The 25,251-nt window shown below is 34.2% G+C and overlaps 2 protein-coding genes across 2 annotated transcripts in view; one reads left to right on the top strand and one right to left on the bottom strand.

Annotated features, from left to right (window-relative positions):
* LOC123700648 (Bardet-Biedl syndrome 5 protein homolog) overlaps positions 1-25,251 on the top strand; it is a 216,404-nt gene that overhangs the window by 73,229 nt on the left and 117,924 nt on the right. The window lies entirely within an intron of this gene.
* Positions 1-25,251, bottom strand: part of LOC123701013 (neural cell adhesion molecule 1-like) — an 81,989-nt gene that overhangs the window by 54,140 nt on the left and 2,598 nt on the right. The window contains exon 2 of the mRNA XM_045648421.1: positions 14,298-14,430. Within this exon, the coding sequence (XP_045504377.1) occupies positions 14,298-14,430 (133 nt within the window). The remainder of the gene's footprint in view (positions 1-14,297; positions 14,431-25,251) is intronic.

The raw sequence follows: 25,251 nt of genomic DNA, 5'->3' as shown, positions 1-25,251 counted from the left end.
TTTCAAATTCACATATTATAATTATTGTCAGTATGTCCGTAATTTATAGGTTAAATGTAATAACTTTTTTTTTTAATATTGCCTGCTGTAGTTAATCAGAATTCTTTAATGTTAAGAGCACACACATTTCATTTTTGTTTAATTTGTATTGTATGTAGATATCGCCTAATTTATTATTAATTATTGTGAATGTAGTGTTCATCTGTAATAGTTGTGCATAATAATGTGTAAATCCTATTGTTACTATTTAACGAGAATGATACATATGTAACAACTGGTGATGAACCTTTTTAATAAATAAATAAAATAAAATAAAAGACATTATAAATCGTTTTAAAACGTTATTATTCGCTGAATACATTAAGTCCGTTTCAAAAATTAAATCATATTTACCTCCAAATTGTGTTCTTTTTCTTAACAAAATCTAGCTATCAAAGTAAACGGGATGCGAAGAGCTATAAAAAAGAGCGTATGCGCCGAGCACAGATATCAGAAGTTAAAATTTTTGGGCAAGATTCAAAATTACCAAAATCATCGCCTACTCCATGACGTGACGGTATTTCCATCATGCGGTCATGCGGAAACCGGCAGATTTTGTGTTTTTAGTAAGTTTTAGATTATATTCTTCAAAATAAAAATAAAAAAAATCGCGCTCGAGAATGCCGGGTTAACGTTTTTTTTGTACAAGTTCGCGACCCTATAACTCGGCGGCGTCAAGGACTTATGGTCAGATTAATTAAATTTAGTCTTAAAACACTAAAATCAACCCCCAATATCTTAATCTGACGCGCTCGAGTATTTCAGACTATCGATTTTTTTTTACTAATCTGATCGTCTATCCAAGGCGCGCGTCACTACATATAGAGCTAAATAGTGAAAAAGTTTGTTCTATTAGGTCTAAGGTATCTCTCATATCTTAAACTGCCACGCTCGAGTATTGCAGAAAATTCCCCTCTTCGCCTCCCTATCTATTACGCCTGTTTACACTAAAATAATTTGACATAGTGGGGTTAGAATGAGCATTCGCACGTTTGTACCATTTTTGTTCGTAACAATTTTCTATTAAAACATAGTTATGTAATTTTGGCACAAGTATCAGCATATAATAATTATGTTAAATGTTGCAATACATGTGACAGTTTAGCATGTACGAAGGCCGATCATTTGTCGGCGATGTGAGTGCTGGCTGTCGATAATCCATTTTGTAGCACGCTTCGTTAGCTCTGCTAGGGCTGCCACCTAAAATATTATACGTAATATTTTCTTGTGCTAGATTTTAAGCAAGTACTATATATTCAGAAATTAATGATTTTAACGGGTTTTAAACGCGATTTATTCATTATATTAATATCCCGGCGTTCCGCACACTTTGCAGCGAGCGTGGTGGTTAAGATATCATTCATTCATTCGTCATTCCAACCTTTCAGGACCCTCACTGCAGGACATAGGCCTCCCCCAAAGATTTCTACAACGACCAATCACCAGCGGCCTGACTCGTTTTCGAATTTCTATAATTTCTATGTTTGAATTCTATATTTCGAATTTCTATATTTTGCTTAATTTTGATCCACGTGGGAGTAACTTAAAAATCCAATAAAACAACGATGTCGTTAATGTCTTTGAAACATTTTTATTGTAATGTTCACAGCGTGTTTTCGGGCGTAATAAAAATTGAAATAAAAGCTATCCCAAAAATTTGATTAAGTTTTTTTAAGCACAAACATCGCAGTGTATACTGTATAGATACAATATATTCATAAGATTCATTTTACCTAAGTATTGTACATTAAGATATCAAAGACATTATAAATCGTTTTAAAACGTTATTATTCGCTGAATACATTAAGTCCGTTTCAAAAATTAAATCATATTTACCTCCAAATTGTGTTCTTTTTCTTAACAAAATCTAGCTATCAAAGTAAACGGGATGCGAAGAGCTATAAAAAAGAGCGTATGCGCCGAGCACAGATATCAGAAGTTAAAATTTTTGGGCAAGATTCAAAATTACCAAAATCATCGCCTACTCCATGACGTGACGGTATTTCCATGACGCGACTTTGAAATTTTACTTTCAACGCGCCCAAAGAAGTTTCACTTCAACAAGCAGCATACGAACTCTAACATCTGTCTTCCCTATTCCAAACAAGCCGTGTGACAGCCCTACCCCTAACGATGTGTACACACGACGGCCGCTCCCTATAGCGAGTCGCGGGATCAAAGCATTTTTCTAACCACGTGTACACAGGCCTTATTACGCGTCTTACCTGTTTCTATACTTTGAGAAATTACGTCCAATAAGCTTTATTGGATTTTGCAAATGATTCTGAGCCTGTTTTATTAATGTCGTGCGGGTTTTCGATGATGATGCTTATAATTCAAGAGTATTTGATCTTTGGTTACCCTCATCGTGTGTGCGGTTTTTAGAATGTTTTTTGTGCTGGGGTTAAACAAATTATCAGCTTAATTATTGTAGGTAAAGATGGAAGAAGATAAGTATTACATATGAATACAGGTTTCGTTTGAACATCCCTTTTAAAACTATGCATTGTTCAATAGGTTTTGTATTTAACGTTAGTTAATAATTTGTTGAGAAAGCTCATATCATATTAATAATGTCTATGATTTTCCCACTATAAAAAATAATGTAAGTAGGTACTTTCTATTTGTAGAAACACCAAAAATGCGTAAAACTAAAAGATTACGAGAACGCCTTAATGATACTCCCCTTACCTAAGGAATTAATTCCTTATTATTATATTTCAACAAAATTCTATTGAAGTTAATTTGTATCAAAAAAATAAAGAATGTTAATTAAATTCTTATGATAATAAAAGTTGTTTTTTTTATATTTATAATGCGCATTTTAACTGAATGATAACATCGAAAAATATGTTACTCAAAGCACTTCAAAATCGCTAAAATCCTGTTAACTTTAAATAAACAAAGAACTCATTAAAGCCAACACAAAACGCCTTCAAAATCGATTTTATGTTAACTGAATGATCATAATTAATGATGCTATCGCTAATCGAATTGTGATTAATTGTTATTGGCCCTTCGCTATGTTAATAAACGTATTTAAACCATTTTTTTTGATTAATCTAAGAACAAATAACGGGCGTATGAATATTTTTTCAAGTTTTACATATTTTTATGATAGTTATCAATTTTGCGATGAATGGATAGATGTACTCAACACACAAAAAATGAAATTAGGTACAATTTTGAATTAAGTATGTACTTGTGCATGTAAGGAAGAAGTAGCTAAGTACCTACCTATTTCATTTATCAAGAAAAAATTAAAATAACGAAATGCATTAATTGTATAGGTTACTAATATTATAAAGCTGAAGAGTTTGTTTGTTTGTTTGAACGCGCTAATCTCAAAAACCACGTGTCTGATTTGAAAAATTATTTCACTGTTAAATAGTCCGTTTATCGACGAAGGCAATAGGCTATATAATATCATCAATCATTCAATCACTCTAAGACCAATAGGAGCGGAGTAATGCGGGTAAAACGGCAGGTCACAGATAGTCGTGAACGGTATAGTAAATAAATAATAATATTATAATCATAAATGTTAAGGTCAGATGTTAACCCTTTTAACACTTAGCAAGTAGGTAATAAAAATTAAGGCAAATTAGGGATGAAAAGCAGAAAATTGAATACATTTTGAATAAAATTGAATACATTTATTAATATACCTAGGCATTGTAGGTTTTTAAATATCAATTTAAGACATCGACTATTTTGAATACGCTTTAAGAGCTTCACCTGTATGTAGGTATCTGAATACCTTCTTTTTGACTCGATTTTGACCCATTCTCTTTGTCTATACTAATATTATAAAGAGGAAAGATTTGTAATTATGTATATATGTATGTATGTATGGTTTTCACGCATAAACTACTGGACCGATTTCAAAAATTCTTTCACCGTTAGAAAGCTGCATCTTCACTCAGCAACATAGGCTAGGTTTTATCCAGGAAATCCCACGGGAACGGGAACTATGCGGGTTTTTCTTTGAAAACGCGGGCGATGCCGCAGGCGGAAAGCTAGTAATAGATATATGTTTAAAGGAAAAATTAAATTCAAATTTTAAACACTTATCAAGGATCGGTGGCACACAATACAACTTCATGTTGAGTTTGAGCTAATTTTTTCATATTTTTTCAAATGTTTTTAATTATATCCCTTGATATTTCAATTACTAAACAAAAAATTGAATTGAAGCGTGTTTTATACCTATATTAACTACTAGCTTTCCGCCTGCGGCTTCGCCCGCGTTTTCAAAGAAAAACCCGCATAGTTCCCGTTCCCGTGGGATTTCCTGGATAAAACTTAGCCTATATTACTCGTGGATAATGTAGCTTTCGAATGGTGAAAGAATTTTTAAAATTGGTCCAGTAGTTTATGAGCCTATTCATTGCAATCAAACAAACAAACGAAGTTTTCATCTTTATAATATTAGTGTGCCGTCAGCACATTACAGCTTACTTATTAGGTCATGCATCATATAACATTAATATGTCGGAGAATTTAAATAACTCTCCATAATTAATTATAATTAGGTAGATATGTGAAATAATATTAAATAATGACTCAGTGCGCACACCTTGCGCGGTCGATGGTAGTACCGAGACTATATCATCGAGCTACTGACTCAAGGAATATAAACCATCGCATGGCCCGTAACTCCATGCATTTCATATCAATTCAATATCGCCATTATGTTGTACACCATAGAGTACTTTATAATAGGAAGGTATAGCCACATAACAACTACTCTGTTATAATTCTCTCACACGGCCATTCTGACAACGAGCGCGTTCTCGCGCGAACATTCGACTAGTAATTTTGCGCAGATTACTTACTGCGTTGCTATTTCATTTGCTGTATTCAAACTCTTTTCCCTTCACGGTTTGCAACTTTTCACACCGACTCACAAATTATTACTCATCATCGTCATCATCGGTGATATCAACAACGGCTACTGTCGCCTAAAGACGAAGCTTTGAATGTATTGTGTGTGTGTGTATTCTATTGTAAGTGTAGAGCTCTGAACAAATACTGGAACTACATGCAGCGCGGAGCCTGACATGTACTGTAGTCACATGAAGCGCAATGCTTCGCACAAAATCTGGAACTACATACAGCGCGGAGCCTGTCATGTACTGTGACTACAAGGAGCTTAAAGCTACCCACAACAACTGGAACTACACGAAGCGCGAAGCTTCCAATGTACTGTGATCACAAGGAGCGCAATGCTACCCACAACATCTGGAACTACATGCAGCGCGGAGCCTGCCATGTACTGTGATCACAAGGAGCGCAATGCTACCCATAACATCTGGAACTACATGCAGCGCGGAGCTTGCCATGTACTGGTGTGTGTGTGTGTATTATATATTGTAAATGTAGAGCTCTGAACAAATACTGGAACTACATGCAGCGCGGAGCCTGCCATGTACTGTAGTCACATGAAGCGCAATGCTTCGCACAAAATCTGGAACTACATACAGCGCGGAGCCTCATATGTACTGTGACTACAAGGAGCTTAAAAGTTAAAGCTACCCACAACAACTGGAACTACACGAAGCGCAAAGCTTCCAATGTACTGTGATCACAAGGAGCGCAATGCTACCCACAACATCTGGAACTACATGCAGCGCGGAGCCTGCCATGTACTGTGATCACAAGGAGCGCAAGCGCTACCCACTACACGAAGCGCGGAGCTTCCAATGTACAATATGACATACACGCCTTACTATGTCAAACACAGAGCTATTATTGAGCTTTTAAAGTGTGGTGTGCATGTGTGTTATGAAACTTTTGTGTAATACTTAGATTAACTTATACGGAACTATGTAACAACCGAGGAAATAAATAGGTCAAAATAATAAAATAAAACAAAAATAAACTTATACGGAGTATTTATTTTTTCACAATACTTTATTGTACAAAACAATGTAAGAAAATCTAGTACAAACTTATAAAGTAAAAATATTTTACACAATGTGCGGCCTTATTGCTACATACAACTTGCAAATTACTGGAAGTAAGGAGTAACATTTGTGGAATACATTTTTATTCATTGGCTCACTTTCCAACTGCTTAGATGAATTTGGAAGTTCTTCACAGAAATATGTACTGAGCATGGCCTCCAGTTTGAGGCTCGATTCGATACCTCTCGTTATCGCTAAGTTGAGATTATTTTGTATGGACTGGAGAACTTTTCTCCTAACTTAGTAATTTACATCGTATGACACGCCATCAAATCGTCGTCCAGTGACATATCTAGTGTATTTACAGGAATACACAAAACCACCTTGCACTTATACCTTGATGTATACTAGGTATAATAACAACACTTTACGGGGCAGATTAACAGCTAATAATTAATTTGCGAGGACTGAACCAGGTTCTAAAGTCACACCGACTTCCATATCATTTACCACTATCGACGACATCACATTTTCATAGTCTACCTTGAGACAATTCAATAATCATAAATGACCGCCAAAACAAGTAAAATAATATCATATTGATGTTACAATCGGCTTTTCTTTCTTACTAACACAATATAAACATTAAACAGAATGTTTTTTTTTTCCAATACGAGCCTTATAGACGTTCAAATGCTCGTCCATCCTGACTTTTGCGTTATTTCTAATTTCAAACAGGTTAACTTTTAAAGTGTTGACACTCGTACTAAATCATAATAACGTAGTGGTCTAGCAGCCTATAGACAATTGCATTGGGCTGTCGCCTGTGTTAAGCTTTTTGATAAAATACAATTCAAAGTAAGTTGAATTTCGCCAATCGTAGAATACCAATATCTACGTTCATGACTACACGGTGGACTTGCAGCCTATAGACAATTGCAATGGGCTGTCGCCTGTGCTGTGCGTTTCTTTCATACAATACAATTCAAAGTAAGTTGAATATCGCCAATAACTGTAGAATACCATTATCTACGTTCATAATTTTCAGCGATAGTGAAACAATGAACTTAAGAACAGACATAAACCTTTTAAAATAACCCGTTAGCGCAACTCATCCCGCTTGTAATTTTATGAAACTCAAAAGAACACTGCCAACTCAAGTCTATGAGTTCGCTACCTGCGAATGACGTAGCTTGATCGGCTACTATTCCTTTCAGCGCACAACAAAAACAAAGCGCTTAACATGCTCTTTTTTTTTTTTTTTTGAAGACACATTTTTAACCAGTAAATGCGTCAACAATTACCAATACGCATTCTATACTGCTACTCGTAAGTGCCATTCGTATCGATGGTTATGTATGAAGTGGTTCTGATACATTTTCTATCGGATGTCAAGTCAACTGTCTAGCTCTAGAGGGCCTTTAATTAACTTTGCAATCTAAAAATGTTCAATGTACGTTCTAACAAACTATGTACACTAAGTTTTTGCAGGTTTATCCGAACTAAAATATTTCAAATAAGTAATCATGAAATGATTGTATCAATAAATGATTGATAACACTTCGTTTGCACCAAACAAAAGAAAATGTTTATACAGCAAGCATTTTTTTTATCGTATGTGACACCTTAAATTTAAATCAATAATTTCATTCTATCGGCTTCAATTACTTTATTTATTTGCACCCTTGCGTAGGTACCGACTTCGAAATCAAAAGCTTGTATGTAAGCCCATCATCATCTATGAACACGAGGAGAAAATATTTTTCTTATGACATGATGCTTTGAGACTATTTCAGTCTGTTAATATTCTAAAATGTTAACGCTTAATTGATTATGCTTGCGGCCTTCTTAAATCTTTTAACTCTATTTAATAACTATGATATCAACTTTCTGTGTCAGTGATTCTTTGATTATAATATTCGATTTTTAAGTTGATCATTACTTTCTTGTAGGAAAACTGAACCACTATTAATCTATTGAACAGGAATCTGTGTGTACTTCGACAACGAGATTTGTCTGAAAATAAAGGAGCAGAAATCTTTTTTTTTTTTATCATTCTAAAATATTTCGTAAACTTTAACGTTCTTTTGACAATAATGCTTCAGCAAGAGCCTTATTTTTTTTTTATATCTGACAAGTCTACCGTTCGATGTTATGAAACCTTGTGGTGAATACCTATTCAATGTTACAACAGCAACTTGCATTTATTCCAATTAAATGAAAACTCTGCGCAAGCGAGACTTTCAATACTCTTTTTAAACAAAAGAATGTAACCTCTTATGATTTTGAAAACCCGAGAACATCGTTGAATATAAAAAGTAGCTATGAAGTCACGTAATTTATCTAGTCCTTGGTTTTACAACAAGGGCATTACAAAACCTTATCAATGTTGAAAGAACTGTAGATTGTGCTAGGCTTGTATTCTTAAGTCTTATTCCCATTTCACAAAATTTTTTACTTTCAATAATGGATCTCACACGATGAACACCATTAAAATCATTTAAATCCGTGTCTATAGATTCAAAATTATTGTCCGCAATAACAAATATTGTTTATTTTAAATTCACGAATAATTTGAGTCCCATTGTTATCCATAATCAAACTACGTCCGGCTCTAGTACAAACATCTCGACCCCGTTACTCCATCCCAAGAAGTACTCGAGAGTCTACAATAACCAAAGCTCATATTTACATCATTAACAGTTATGGGTAATGTTGTACGGGCGAATGAATAGGTTGATACAGTGCCAGTTCTTGTTACGCGAGTGTATACAAATTCTAGAGGCCCGGTCATGCTATCGGCTATCCTTTTACAAAGGAAAAAAAAAAAAACAATCGGACCCGATGTCAATAAGGCACTTGAACTTTACGCCGGCAACGTCTGTGACTGTAGGTAAGCGGGGTATCGTGCTGTAAACACACATTAATAAGGGTATTGTTTCTTTAAGAGCGTGCCGCCCGTTGCTTTGGAAAAACAAACCTCTTCTATGTGACCAAATTTATGACAATAAATGCGTTGTTGTTTCTTAAATATTGAGCGGACCTTTGTTATTCTTATCGATTAAACTAACTGATTTTGTTTCATGGGCGAGATTTACAGTCACGTTTGTAATGACATGTGAACACACAGTTATAGCAAACAATTTGCAACATGCGACGCTTTAAATGATTTATGCCAAAATGTCTATCAAGACCCACAAAATCAATCGGCGTGTATCATAATAAATCAGATCATACCTGGTCATCTGCAATACCTTCTACCACGAATTTACTATATTCGCATAGTTCCAGCCCGTTCTCAGCCGGTCGATTAGCGCCAACTTTGTAGTGGAGCACTCGATGTATGTTGAAACTCGATCACTTTTTTACCATACCATATCTCGAAAAGGTATTTCCTCTCGCTTCTTAGCTTCTTTTCACGTTAAAAATAATGTCCACACAGGTAGATGAAGGCTGGCCTCGTAGTGGGTCTACCTTACTTATGCGTTAGACCCGGAAACAAAATGTTTCGTTTTAGGAAAGTGTATCTGCCATTTCTTTTAACAGAGATGCGCACGACATGGTGCTTTACAACCCACACACAACACATGATGTTGTTGTTGTTGTGTTAACATTCTCACGATTTATTGGTGGAAACTCTGGTTCTTCTCGAACCTCATTAACACTATCTATTTCTTCTTGAACTTCACTAACACTATCACTCGTTTCACTCACTTGCAGATTTGCATCGTTTAACGTAGTCTTACTCTTATTGGAATCGGGGGTAATAAGTGCCGATCCCACCGCTGCTGTCGGAGAATTTAAATAACTCTCCATAATTAATTATAATTAGGTAGATATGTGAAATAATATTAAATAATGACTCAGTGCGCACACCTTGCGCGGTCGATGGTAGTACCGAGACTATATCATCGAGCTACTGACTCAAGGAATATAAACCATCGCATGGCCCGTAACTCCATGCATTTCATATCAATTCAATATCGCCATTATGTTGTACACCATAGAGTACTTTATAATAGGAAGGTATAGCCACATAACAACTACTCTGTTATAATTCTCTCACAAATATGTATTGTGTCACTAATTGTACTTCAGTCTTAAATTGGCTCAAATATAAAGAGGTTGTCAATCCGGTGTTTAATTTCCGCTATCCTAAATATATAAAGCCGCTACAATTTGGTGACCCCAACAACAACACCCGACAACAACACCTGACAAACAACAACGCCTAACAAGACGACAACCTGATAACGTATTTCGTGACCCCGGACTTTACACGAAGCCATAAGAATATACAAAATGACAACTGAAAATAGAGCTCCGTCAGCAAGCACAGCATCCGAGAGAACAGCTACATCATCAGAATTTTGGTGCGAACAAGCCCATATTCGCAAACTACAAGAGCAAGTAGCTCAGTTATCAAGACAAATAATTGAATTGCAGAATATGGAAACAACTTGTCACAGAAAACGAAATAATAATATTCATAATCGCTATCGTCCTATATCCCGTGGACGTAACATGATACGGCGTGAGCCGCGGAGCGCCGACAGTCTTTGTTATTACCACGCGCGATTTTATTATAGAGCTAACAAATGTATAGAGCCGTGTGCTTGGAATAAAAAAACTAAACAGCAGGAAAACTAAAAAGGGTGCAATCGCAGGCGGAGATTTGCACTATTAAGCCATCGCACCGCCTTAACATTACCGATAGAACATCGGGACTAAATTTTTTAATTGACACGGGAGCAAATATATCAGTGATACCTGTGACTAAAACTCTGCATAAGCGACCGAAGTGCGATAATTACGAGTTATACGCTGCTAACGGAAGCGTTATAAAAACTTATGGTGTAAAGACACTTACATTAGATTTAAAATTACGTAGACCTTACCGGTGGACTTTTATTATAGCCGAAGTGAAACAAGCAATATTAGGTGCTGATTTTTTAGGACATTACAAACTTTTAGTGGACATTCATCGTCAAAAATTAATTGATACAGTTACAAACTTATGTGTAATCGGGTCAGTAACTTTGAGTCAACATATACCAGTGAACACAATCGACTTTAATCATAAATATAGTGATCTGTTATCGCAATTTCCGAACATAACTAAGCCAATGCGTTTCATAGAGACTCCACGACATTCTATAGTCCATCACATTGAAACAAGCGGCCCACCCGTATTTTCGCGACCGCGACCTCTACCGCCTGACAAGTATAATAAAGTTCGCGCAGAATTTCAGCGAATGCAAGAGATGGGGATTTGTCAACCTTCAAAAAGTTGCTGGGCCAGTCCTTTACATGTGGTAATGAAAAAGAACGGAGATATTAGACCCTGTGGAGATTATCGACGCTTAAATGCTATCTATAACTAAGCCGGACCGATATCCCATACCGCGTATACAAGACTGTACATACCTATTGGCAGGAAAAACTATATTTTCAAGGCTAGATTTGCAACGTGCCTATCATAATATTGGTGTCGCCGAATCAGATATTGAGAAAACAGCCATAACTACACCCTTTGGTTTATATGAATTCAAAAGAATGACTTTTGGTCTGAAAAATGCAGCGCAGACATTCCAAAGATTTTTAAACAATGTTGTGTTCCGTGACCTTCACTTTCCAACTAATTCCGAAAATAGTAATGGCGAGAAAAGCGAGGAAAACGTTCCATTTTTATTTTCCTACATCGATGACGTCATCATTGCATCATCAGGACACCAGAGCCATACGAAACACTTACGAATGGTTTTCGAACGTTTGAACGAATTTGGAATCACTATCAACTTATCAAAATGTGAATTCGGCAAAACGGAATTAAGTTTTTTGGGATTTAACATTTCACAACAAGGATTAAAACCATTGGAAGATAAGGTCAAGGTCATAAAAGAATACCCAAAACCACAAACAGTCGAAGAATTAAGACGATTTCTAGGAATGCTAAATTTCTATAGACGTCATTTACCTCATGCTGCAGAAATACAATCAAAGCTTAATCAATATATACATAACTCCGGCAAGAAAGATAAAACTCCGATACTATGGACTGATGAAGCATCAACAGCCTTTGAGCAATGTAAGGAAAACCTTCAAAGTGCCGTTACATTGTCATTTCCCGCAGCAAACGCTTCTATTGCTATCATGACCGATTGTTCTAGCACATGTGCCGGTGCCGTACTTCAACAGAGAGAAGGAAACTCATGGAAGCCTCTCGGATTTTTTTCGCAAAAATTAAGCGAAGCGCAACAACGCTATAGTACATTCGATCGAGAGTTGCTAGCTATATACATGGCTATAAAACATTTTAGATATATGGTCGAAGGCAGACCATTAACCGTGTATACTGATCACAAGCCTTTAATTCATACATTCAAAAATAATACAATCAGCAAAAATGATACGCCGCGAAGATTACGTCATCTCGATTTCATACTGCAATTTTGTACATCGATCGAGCATATAAGCGGATCAGAAAATGTAGTGGCTGACGCTTTATCAAGGATAGCTACAATAGATATGCCATCGCCCATCGATTATGAAAAACTAGCTAAAGCACAAGAAAATGACGAGGAACTCAAATTATTACTACAATCGAAAAATCTAAACTTTAAAAAGATAATTTTACCACCTAGTAACATGCCAGTGTATTGTGATGTAACTATGCAGAACGCAAGACCATATTTGCCCGAAGAATTTCGTATATCGGCTTACAACGCCATACATGGAATTAGTCATCCTAGCATACGTACGACACGAAGACTCTTGCGAGACAGATTTATATGGACATCTATAAACAAAGATGTTACCAATTGGACACGTGCATGTATAGAGTGTCAACGTTCCAAAGTACATAGGCATACTATTTCGCCTACTGGAACTTTTACGAAAAGCGACCGATTTGAGCATTTACATATCGATATCGTCGGTCCTTTACAATATTGCAATGGTTATCGATACATTCTAACTATGATCGACAGAAGTACCTCTTGGCCAGAAGCTTTTCCCATAAAAGATATAACTGCAGAGACTGTAGCTGAAATTGTCTATACAGGATGGATTTGTCGGTTTGGATGTCCTATACGGATAACTACCGATCAAGGACGACAATTCGAGTCAAGCTTATTTACAAATTTATCAAAGCGAATGGGTATTAAAAAGATAAGGACTTGTGCATATCACCCGCAAGCGAACGGTGCTATAGAAAGATGGCACAGAGTATTAAAAACAGCTCTTATGTGTAGAGGTAATACAGTCGACTGGGTTGGACAATTACCATCTGTTTTGTTTGGACTAAGGGCGAGTCTACGAGACGACACTCAGACAAGTGCCGCCGAAATGGTTTATGGCGAAGCAATAAGATTACCCGGAGATTTTTTCCAGCTGCAAAAGCCTAATATTTCCGAGACTGAAACATTCCTTAGCCAACTGCGTGAGAAAATACACAACATATCGTCAGTTCCTAAAAAAGAGTCCAGTAAACGCAATATATTTGTTCACCCAGAATTGCAAAAATGCACACACGTATTTGTACGTTGTGACAAAATGGTTAAATCGCTGACACCTCCATATCAAGGACCTTACAAAGTTTTGGAAAGAAATGATAAATATTTCAAAATATTACAAGCAGACAAAGAGAACATAATTAGTATTGATCGACTTAAACCAGCCTTTATAATAAACATTGATGACAATTATTATAGTCCGAATACGGTAGCCCAAGCGCCTAATGTAAACAACTTGCCGACTGTAACACGATCAGGTCGCATTGTTAAACCTGTCGTAAGATTTAAATTGTAATTAGAAGTACTTACATGTTTATTTTATTTTTTATATCAATGCATTATGTTTATATTAACTTTTCAAATTTATTTTTACATTTATTTCTATTGTTTTATTTACATTTTCAACTGTATAATGTTGTTTTTTGCTATACACTTTTATATACACATTTTATTATATTATATACCTTTTGCAATTTTCTTAGACAATTTTGTGATTAGAAATTTAAAGTTCATGCTTATTGATGTATAAAGATTATTTTTTATGTTTGTGTTATATTATACAAGTAATATTAATTAATGTTAAAAAAATTTTTTTCAATGTATAATTTTTTTCCAAATTTAGGGGAAAGCTATGTGCCGTCAGCACATTACAGCTTACTTATTAGGTCATGCATCATATAACATTAATATGTATTGTGTCACTAATTGTACTTCAGTCTTAAATTGGCTCAAATATAAAGAGGTTGTCAATCCGGTGTTTAATTTCCGCTATCCTAAATATATAAAGCCGCTACAATTAGTGTAGATTACTAGGTATCAAACAAAATCTACAAACCTGTACAACGGCTTCCCCCCAGCGTGCCTGAACCACAGCACCATATAGACTCTATCTTCATGGGAGTCAGGTTCAATATCGCATGGCAGCGACGCGGTGCGCCCCACCACCGCCTCCACGTCCATGGTGGACACTGGAACAAAGTCCACTACACTTCAATTGTTTGACCTGTTCCATACATATCTGTTTTTTTATTCAAAAAGGTATGTTTGGCCAAAAGAGCTGCAGAATAGAAAAAATAAAAAAAATATGTATATTTTTTTTGGGATAATTTTGCAAATAAATAACTTAGGACTGTTGTATGATGACTGATGTGTTAATATTTAAATCAGGAGACCAGATTAAATCTCTGATAAAAAAAATGGCATGAAAGCTTCGCATTTTTAGTTGCATTGAGTATGGTTTCTGGATTATTATAGCAACAACGCATCACGATGCCCTCTTTTCAATTTACCTCCTTTATTAAGTAATACGTTGTAGATACTTAGATAGCAATCAGGATTACGATAAATTACAATTATTTAGAATTAATACACAATTCAAACATCACAAGCATATCACCCATTCGCCCACCTAAAGGCTCAAACCTACAATTGAAAGCGCACCTGTCAAGCCGTGACCTTTAACAAAAACTTATTACTGATTCAGATGGTCCGCTGAGACTCATTCTTCAGCAAACTTTTAATACGACACGTTTTCAGCTTTAAACTTCAAAGAATATGTGTGAGAAATTTCCACATGAAATATACACTCTAAAGCGCATTTTATCCCGCAATTTCAACTCGTGAATTAAGCTATTATAAAGTTTTTGGAATCACTATCATAAATCATAATTATTATAATGTTTACTATCAATCTATACTAATATTATAAAGCTAAAGAGTTTGTTTGAACGCACTAATCTTAGGAACTACTGGTCCGATTTGAAAAATTGTTTCGGTGTTAGATAGCCCATTTATCGAGGAAGGTTAAATATCATCATGCTAAGACCAACAGGAGCGGAGCAATGCGGGTAAAACCGCGGAGCACAGCTAGTTGTATATCATAATCTTTAGTCTTAGAATTGTGGATAACAAGTTGCTCTTCCCATCTCTACTCGCGTTAAAAAAATATATAGGTAGGTATTGTTATTCAGAAATATGATAAATTTCTACTGACATTTTGAATTTGATCTACATATAACCTTAACCTGCAAAAACACACAAATCTTTATTTTGACAATTATATCACTGCCTTGGAAAATGTTCTGCCAGAATACCCTTATCACTTAGGGGTGCAAAAAAATAGTTAACGACGATCGAGCCTAGTGAATATATTCAAAATAAAAAAATGTGCGTGTACTATAAGTGTACGCACGTAAGAAGTGAAACTTCTTTATGACCTTATTTTACAAAAAATAATTTACTATAATATTATTATGCAACTTTACAGAAATACGTCGAATCACGCGTGGTAGGGATAAGAAAAAGATGGCGCGTAACGGAAAAATGTCACGCATAACGAAAAAATGTTACACTAAATTTTTTCCAACCCCGATAAAGAAGTTTCACTTCAAAAAGTTTATAAAAATAGGTATATTTCTATGTTCTAGGTAAATTTCGTTGAAAACATGATAATTTTACAAATTTTATTATTTGGTAAAGTATTCACTATTGCTACAATAATAATTTAAAGTCCTGCATAAAGGGTCAGAGGCATAGAGATCTAGAGAGATGCCAATCGCTTGCGCTGAGTACGAAACCAGTGTCTCATAACAAATTTACGCACACAACAGTAAACAAAATAAAAACAATACTTCGCGTTGTGTGCGTGTCATCACACAAAAATTTGAGAGCGACTACTCGTTCGCACACTAGATTGTAAGTAACGTACGTATACAGCACCACACAGCCGCAAGATATGCGTTTACGATAGGGATTGCTTGTCGATAAAATGAGAAACGTTAAAATTAAAACAATTTATAGGCAATACAGTAACTAGGTAGAAAATAGAAATGGACACCTTGATGGTAGCATTCATGGTGATGAAGTATATAAAGCGCATTGCCTATTGACTTATTGTTAAGTAAAATAAGTATGAAATAAGTGATTTTTTTTTAATCCATGTATAATAATCACTATAAAATTATTGCTCGAGTACCTATCAAATAATAATAATACATTCAGATATTAAGCTAATAGTAATACATTATGATATAATAATAAGGTAGTAAAATAATACATAATACGATAAAAATCCGAATCTTATCGACATGGACACACTTAACGCGCATCCTCAAGTAACGACCGCGAGCAGCGGCCGTACTACACGATCGAACGTTTTTGTTAGCTTTAGTATCTTCATTATACATTGCGGTATTCGAACTCCGCGTTTGAATAGAGTCACGTACAGAAGAAGCATTGTAAACTATTTACATAAATTAATGTGACTGTCGTTCTGTCACATAATGAAACCAAGAAATCACTCAACGTAATATTGTTTTTGAAATTATAGTAAGAAAATCGTATAATTTTCAGTACTTACCGGGTATGTGATTCCATTTGACTTAAAGTTGCTGGTTTCACTTCAGTTTTTACAAACTTTAACGGAACAACGCGGCATTGTCAAATAATACCCGGCCGACGGTCGAACGTCAACTGAATGCAACAAACAGCATGTGTTCTTTTTTTGGGCATATTGCTGCGACACCGGCCCCGCCCCCTAACCATATCTCCCTTTAGTTTCTGTGATCTGTGGTCAGAGGTCATTTCAATATTAGAGCATTTATTATGTACACAAATTGTATTATTTATTAACACATTTGAGGTAGGGATTCCATAATTTGACATCATATATTATAATTTGGTATCACGAAACGATTTATTAGACTCGAATATTATTAATTAAAATGTCAGTGATGATAAGCGAAAACCCGTAACTTTTCAATATTTAATAAACTTCCAAAGCTAAAATAGCGGAAATTTTTTAATTGGCTTTCGTCTTATTCATTTTTTTTTCTGAAATAATTAGATAATATTGTAATGCAAAAGTCTGATACGCCTGTCTGTCTATAACGATGGAATTTTGAATAATAATAGCTGAGTACCTAGAGCCAAACATAAACTACATTTTTCCGGGGATAAAAGTTTTCCACGTGTAAAACAGAGCAATAACTATAAATATGATACACCAAAAACTTTTTAATTCAAACTATTTGTTTCCATTACCATTCCATTCCAAAAAAAAACGATGTCGCCATTCGCGAGAAAATTGTTCTCCCGCGCGACTGATTTTAAATTTTATAGTCTCGGCCGATCGGCTCATATATATCGGCATTACGGCAAATAAATCATGAATGAATGAATGAATGACCGAAATGAATTGCGAATGAACGAGCGATCGACGTTTTTGTCCGTTTTTATTACTTCTGATTGGATTACTGGTTTATTCGTTACGTGGCTTTTTGATTTTATAAGGGGCGTGATTAACTTTATTTGCGACAAATATTTTCGCTCAGTACTCAATTATATGTATTATGTATATTTAAAATAGAAATGAATCTTTTTTAAGTGAAATGAAGTTACTTTTAAGTACTCAGTGGTGTTACTTTAACTTATACTTTTGTTAAAAATATAATGTTCTCTAAGGCGAAAATAAAAAGTGAAATGAAATAAAAAAAAATATATTTTTCAATGCATATTAAAACAACTCTGTTACCATCTGACAAACATTTGACGTCAACAAAACAAAAACAAAACAAGGACGAGCTAGGATTATTTTGGATTAGGATTATCATCCTAATCCAAGATAATAAATAAAACTAACTGATATAAATAAAATAAAAAAAACTGTAAAATGTCTGCCCGGGCGGACGGCAAGTTTATTTTATTTTAAGATAAAACAATGATACTTATTCTATAAATAAAAATCAATAATATAACTGAATATTAAATATGTAAAAAAACCAGTTTGCAAAAACAACATTAATCATAATTCCGCAAAATTTATTCGTTTTTCATACAATGCGAAAACACAGAAATTTAAAGACTCGTTTACATATTTTTATTTATTTTCACTCGGTTAATGAAACGTAAAATGTTTCCGAACGTTGATCTGACAGCGTTATCAGTGAAATTTCGCGTAAAAGCTTTCTTATAAATTATCTTTATCTTTATTTTTATTTTCGTCTGAAAAATAATAAGGAAATGTTTTATTTCGTGGATGTACAATGAAAACAAGCATTTCGTAGATAAAAATAATTCAATGTGTAGCTTAATCTTTAATAATAAATAAATTATTAAACACGTAAATCTCTGGTTCAGCAATCTCTTTCAACATAAAACATTCATCTAGAATAGGAAAGTACCTGAGGAAAGTCAATGTCATTTATGTGTCAATTTCATTTGAAAAATCAGATTTCTTTGGAAAACCTCTTAATATTATTTCAACATCTACTTCATTTTAATCTTACGTTAAAATGAAACATAAACGTTATTTCTTAAAACTAATTAATCGTTATAAACACCACGTACGTAACAAAATGGCGCTGAATCGATCCTATTCTCAATTGAATTGCATTGTGTGTATTATTTTTCCGACTATTACTTTATTTCATTAAATCTTAAATAAACTCCCTAATTAAACCACACAACAAAAAACAACGCAAACTCTATTCAATATTCAAACAAATGGCGCTTTAATCATGCCATTAATGTATAAATTTAAAAACCGTCCCGTGACGTCACAAACAAGGCAGGTAAGTCATTAACAACACAATGAGTCCAGCACAATGAAGTCACATACACTCCTGTCAACACTACCACAATGGCTTTAGCAAATTGCGTCTTGTGAATGATTCAAGTTATTATAGTACGAGATCCGGCTGCAGGATTAGTGCGTTCATCGGTTTTTTGCTGAAAACCGAATTTTTATGTATATTTATAATTAGGAGAATATATATCGACTAGGTTGCCAGTCAAAATTTGGCCGCAAGCATGTTTAATTAAAATTTTTCTAATCGATTTTTGGGAAAAAAATTCGTTCACTTGTTTTTTGAATAAAATGTAGTCTACATCACGGCAAATGATATAAAGATTCAAAAAAATCACGGTTGCCGCTTTTCACCTGGCCGCAACATCTTGGCAGCCTGGTGCAAACAGGTATGATTTCGATTAATTTTTACGTTCATAACGTACATTTATGAATCATATATCAAATTAAAGCTAATTTTTTTCTATTTATTATCATATATGGTTGCCTAATTAAATCCGGCCGCAAATAAGGGTTGCCGGCTGTTAAAAATTATAAATATTTACGCCTATTAGTACACCGACGCATTCGCGTGCGGCAGCGAAACAACGAGAAAAAGAGAGGATCGGCTGTTAATTATATTAAATCAATATTACTTTTTAAATTTGTCATTTTGAAAAGGACGACATATTTTCTTTCACTCAACCTTAAATATTCAACATCTTTAACAGCCGGCAACCCTTATTTGCGGCCGGATTTAATTAGGCAACCATATATGATAATAAATAGAAAAAAATTAGCTTTAATTTGATATATGATTCATAAATGTACGTTATGAACGTAAAAATGAATCGAAATTATACCTGTTTGCACCAGGCTGCCAAGATGTTGCGGCCAGGTGAAAAGCGGCAACCGTGATTTTTTAGAATCTTTATATCATTTGCCGTGATGTAGACTACATTTTATTCAAAAAACAAGTGAACGAATTTTTTTCCCAAAAATCGATTAGAAAAATTTTAATTAAACATGCTTGCGGCCAAATTTTGACTGGCAACCTAATCGATATATATTCTCCTAATTATAAATATACATAAAAAGAATGCGTCGGTGTACTAATAGGCGTAAATATATATAATTTTTAACAGCCGGCAACCCTTATTTGCGGCCGGATTTAATTAGGCAACCATATATGATAATAAATAGAAAAAAAATAGCTTTAATTTGATAAATGATTCATAAATGTACGTTATGAACGTAAAAATGAATCGAAATCATACCTGTCTGCACCAGGCTGCCAAGATGTTGCGGCCAGGTGAAAAGCGGCAACCGTGATTTTTTTGAATCTTTATATCATTTGCCGTGATGTAGACTACATTTTATTCAAAAAAACAAGTGAACGAATTTTTTTCCCAAAAATCGATTAGAAAAATTTTAATTAAACATGCTTGCGGCCAAATTTTGACTAGCAACCTATTCGATATATATTCTCCTAATTATAAATATACATAAAAATTCGGTTTTCAGCAAAAAACCGATGAGCGCACTAATCCTGCAGCCGGATCTTAGACTATTATAACTTTTTAAAACTTGCATGCTATGTCTTGGTGTGAGAATTGAACTCTAGTGACTAGTTTCTTCATAATAAAACCAGGAACACAGAAACTATGCGGGTTTTTTCTTTGAAAACGCGGGCGAATCCGCGGGCGAAAATCTAGTTGTTTATATAAGCAAGTTTAAGCTGTAGAAGCCGTACTAGCGACGCTACAAAAAATTGTTTAGAGCTAGTTTTTTAGTTATAGGATAATGTGAAATATATGAAATTGAAAAATCGATTAAATTCTGGGAAGCTCTAGTTTCATTCTTATCAATTTTAAATAATATGGCGTCGAAGAATAAGCAAGTATGGACGTATTTTGGCCGTTACGTAGCTGTAGGGACTTCAACAATTCATACATTTTTTTTTCGCAGCTTTTATTGGAAACGGGTCAAACAGATGATATAAAGATTTAAAAAAAACCGGCCAAGTGCGAGTCGGACTCGCGCACGTTCGTAGCAGGATTCAGATCCGGGTTTCATACTATGGGAACCCCCCTTAATATTTCATTTTTATTAATTTTTAGTATTTGTTGCTATAGCAGCAACGGAAATACATAATGTCTGAAAATTTCAGCTTTCTAGCTATCACGGTTTATAAGATACAGCCTGGAGACAGACAGACAGACAACGAAGTCTCAGTAATAGGGTCCCGTTTTACCCTTCAGTACGGAACCCTAAAAAACAACTCGTAGATATTTTAAATAGTTTGGAAAATCCAAAAGTGCACGCCTCATAATTTCATCCTTTACAATAAAATTGATTATTTATAAAGAGTACGTGACTATAAATATAAAAAAGAAATAAAATAAAACATTTGGAAAAGTAAAGAAAGCGGTACCTACCGTAATAATTGAGCTATTTTTCTTGTGGCCCCACCTAGATGTGAAACTGCGCAGGTTTAAGGGACTGACTACCAACTTATTTTTTTAAACCTTGGCTTATAGTATAAAGAATCGAGTTTATAATGGTGAATTTTGAGTACACTATAAAAAAAAAAGTCGATATTTTTTTTGTTTATTTAATAACAATTAAACCACATCGAATCAGACCCTGAAAAATGAAAGGGTTCTATTCCTGAGCATACTCAAGCGTAAGAGAAAAAAAAAAGACTCGATTAGTAAAGTATTTCGGTCGCTATCGTGTTAACAAGAAAATCCTCCCCACATACAGACACACGGACGTCCAAGACAGAACTTTTTTAAACTGTTATTTAACTAGTTTAAATAACAAAAATGACATCAAAATGAATGTTAAAAATAGTGTTTTTTCTTAATATGTGTGTGTATGTATTATCTTACAAGTGCAATGTATGATACATAAAGACATTTTAAGTTTGAAAAATCAGATGTTTTGCGCGAAGTGACAGTAGTACCCACCTCAACGCTTCGCTTATGAGGCGTGCAATAAGATTTTGTCATTTTTTCTTCATAGCTTTATCGCTTGTACTCTATATTTTATTAGTAATAGTACCTTAATAACTATAGACAAAAATAACTGAACGAATTCTGTCGCAGTCGGTTAAATATATTTCCACAAATAATATCGTTGAATTTATTATCAGCTGGCAAGTGAACACATCAGCACAACATTTCGTAACTCGTAAAACGTTACGACGGAGCGTTTCGCTTTCGATAATATTCAAGTACATATTATTTATTATTTCTACTTATTTACGTTTAAATGTCGAGTTTTGCGTCCTTTTTATGTTTTGCTGAGTACTTCTTTTTAGAGGACTTTTCGTTTTTTAAATCTTTTTCCTAAGTGGAAAATATAAATGACGATTGACTTTGTATTGAAAGCGAGTAATTTTTGATAATTAAGCTATATTCTTCCGTCATGGATTTTTTTTCCACATTCTATTTATTACGGCACATTTAAATTATAATGAAAAAATTATTATTTCCTTCTTATTGCATAGCACGTCCTATAAAAAATTAAGTTTGTTGCCGTTTGTCGGCCATTGCATAAATAATGTAATCTTAATAATGTAATCTTTAAAAAACCTTTAAATTTAAAAAAAAAATATTATTAGAAAAACAGCAACGCAAGAATGAGAAATATTTAATATATTTTTTGATTGAAAATTTTTATTTTTATGATAAAATTTTATATATTGAATGCTTTCTTTGTTACAAAATATAGTCATTGAAATTCCTTCTTGTTAATGTATTTTTTTGTAATCTACCTACTTACTAGTATATAATATACCGCTCGGCTGAACCCGTAGATGAATCCGCGGTAAAAATCAAGTACATATTTCCATAGCTCACGTGTTATTCTTGTATAATAATTATGAGCTACATTACCGACAAATATTATCAAAATCCGTTCAGTGGATTTCCCGTGAAAGAGTAACAACACTTATATTATTATTTTAACCATATGCAACTGCTAAGTACAATATTATATTATGTTAATAATATATTTAGGAATGTGTGTCTAATAAATAAATTCAGGACACCATAATAAAATACGCCACTCAGAATATCCCTATTAATGAAAATGCCAAATAAAAAAGTGTCGATTTTCAAATAAAACGCGTGTAGACATAATTTCTGCACACAAATTTATTCCTTATGTCTCATATACATAGAGTTCAATATCCCTTGCAGTATATATCCGTAATGGCATACCTTTTGCCTTCAATGTAGGCTTTAATAAGTAAGTGGTGTATCGTTCAAGGAAATACTGAAAATATTTATAAATAAACAAACATAGAGGGTTTTATGTTATTTGAGGAAAAGTGTAAGTTTTTGGTAGTTTACACAAATATACGATTTTATTGTACGTTGTTTTGCTCGTATTTGAGTTTGTGAGATAGCTGTTCCGCATACGAAATTCTTTTTCCTCTATTTCACAATTGTCAAATTTTATTTTCGTGGAAACAAGAAGCGTATCTTTTTCCAACAACTATTTCTATAACTTAAACTTATCAAAATTGTCGTTTAGTGACTAGTGAATTTCAGAAAATTTCAGAATAATATAAACTATGATATTTTATGAATTTTTCGCTTGATTGAATGCGCTTACCACAAAAACTACTTGAACGATTTTAAAATTGCTTTATTAGTAAAAGGATCTTCGGCCTACCCAAGAGGAGCACCAGGCAATTCGTAAACGAATCAGTAAAGACAATAAACATTACAATTTTATTTTTCAAGCAAAATTTCACATCCATTTCTCTATATCCGCGTAAACCTGATTGCCACAGAAGCGCCAATGTGCACGCAGTAACGACGGTTGTATAAATACTATATCAGATAGCGACTTGACATTAACCGATATCAACGGAAACGTGAACGTTTAGCGTTTGTTCCGCCGCCGGGCTTCCGGGTACACGGAATTAGGTTACTGGACGTGATTAATTAAGTAGAAATAAATATTATGTGATGATATTTAGGATGGTATACAGTTCTTACTGAACGAATTTTAAGTGAAAATAATATTAATTAATTATTAATGTAGAGCGTATGCTTGCCGTTTGACAATTTCTAATACATTTTTATTATTGTTATTAATTATCTACTATGGATTTCTAATCAAACACTTGTGATTACCCAGAAAAAAACTTTTTACATGCTTAAAGGAGTAGATCTTTCCTCGCACAATATTCTTTTTGTGATACGATAATTTTGTTCTCTTACTAAAATAGAAGTTTGTTTTCCTAGAAAACAGCCAAAGCCGATAACCATTACATCAATCGGTCCAACATTGGTACTTCAAATAAATATTCCAATATGCAATACTTTTGTTTCAAAACACTTCCAGGGGACATTACATCACTCTTTCAAACTGAAGTATTGGAGCGGCAACGCGCTACCGATCAACTGCATCCCACACCACCAAATACGAAACCCGCCCTTATTCCTTTTCATCCAAATACCATTATCGCATGCACTGTTTATACCAAATTGTGTGCCAAGCGATTTTGGACCCTCGAGTAATGAAATATAGTTCGTTTTAAGTTCCAATGAGGTTATCATTCAGTAGGCCCTCTTTGTATATTCCCAAACGATTTTCAACTGCGGCAAGTTTGTGATTGAGCCAATTTGAAAAATACATAGCATTTAGATTGCACTGAAACTAGTTATTTGAAGAACCTAGATCTATGAGGACTCTTGGTTCATAGTGCTTACTGCATTTCCATCTTTTGCCAACTAAATTACATTGAAATGTTTAACTGTACTGATATAATAGAGCTCTTTGTGAACTTTGAAAGTAATTTCTAGAACAACTGCGTCTTATTAAATATGAAAATACCCTTTGAATTGTTGGTAGTTGAGCCTTGAGATAAACAGACATATAATGCGATATTTAATACGTCTTAGTGAAGGTTTAACATATTTATTTTCTTAAGGCATACCTTCTAAGTAAGTAGGTATTTGATTACTAAATTTAGGAAATAAATATTATCTTATATAGATAGGGAGGCGAGGTAGCTAAATGACGTAATTCAACGGCGTCGTCGAGACTTATCAAAATCGAAAGAGAAAATAATTTCGAAAAGAAAAGCTTCTATGGTAAAAACCATTTTAGCGGTGGGTTTAGCGTGTACGGATTTTCAAAAATGTAAAAAAAAACAGTTACTTGGGCATTCTCGAGCGCGTCAGATATTCATACTACGTATGCC

This window comes from Colias croceus, chromosome 20, assembly GCF_905220415.1.
Source record: "Colias croceus chromosome 20, ilColCroc2.1".
NCBI classification, from domain to species: domain Eukaryota; kingdom Metazoa; phylum Arthropoda; class Insecta; order Lepidoptera; family Pieridae; genus Colias; species Colias croceus.
This window is presented reverse-complemented; position numbering and strand designations above follow the sequence as displayed.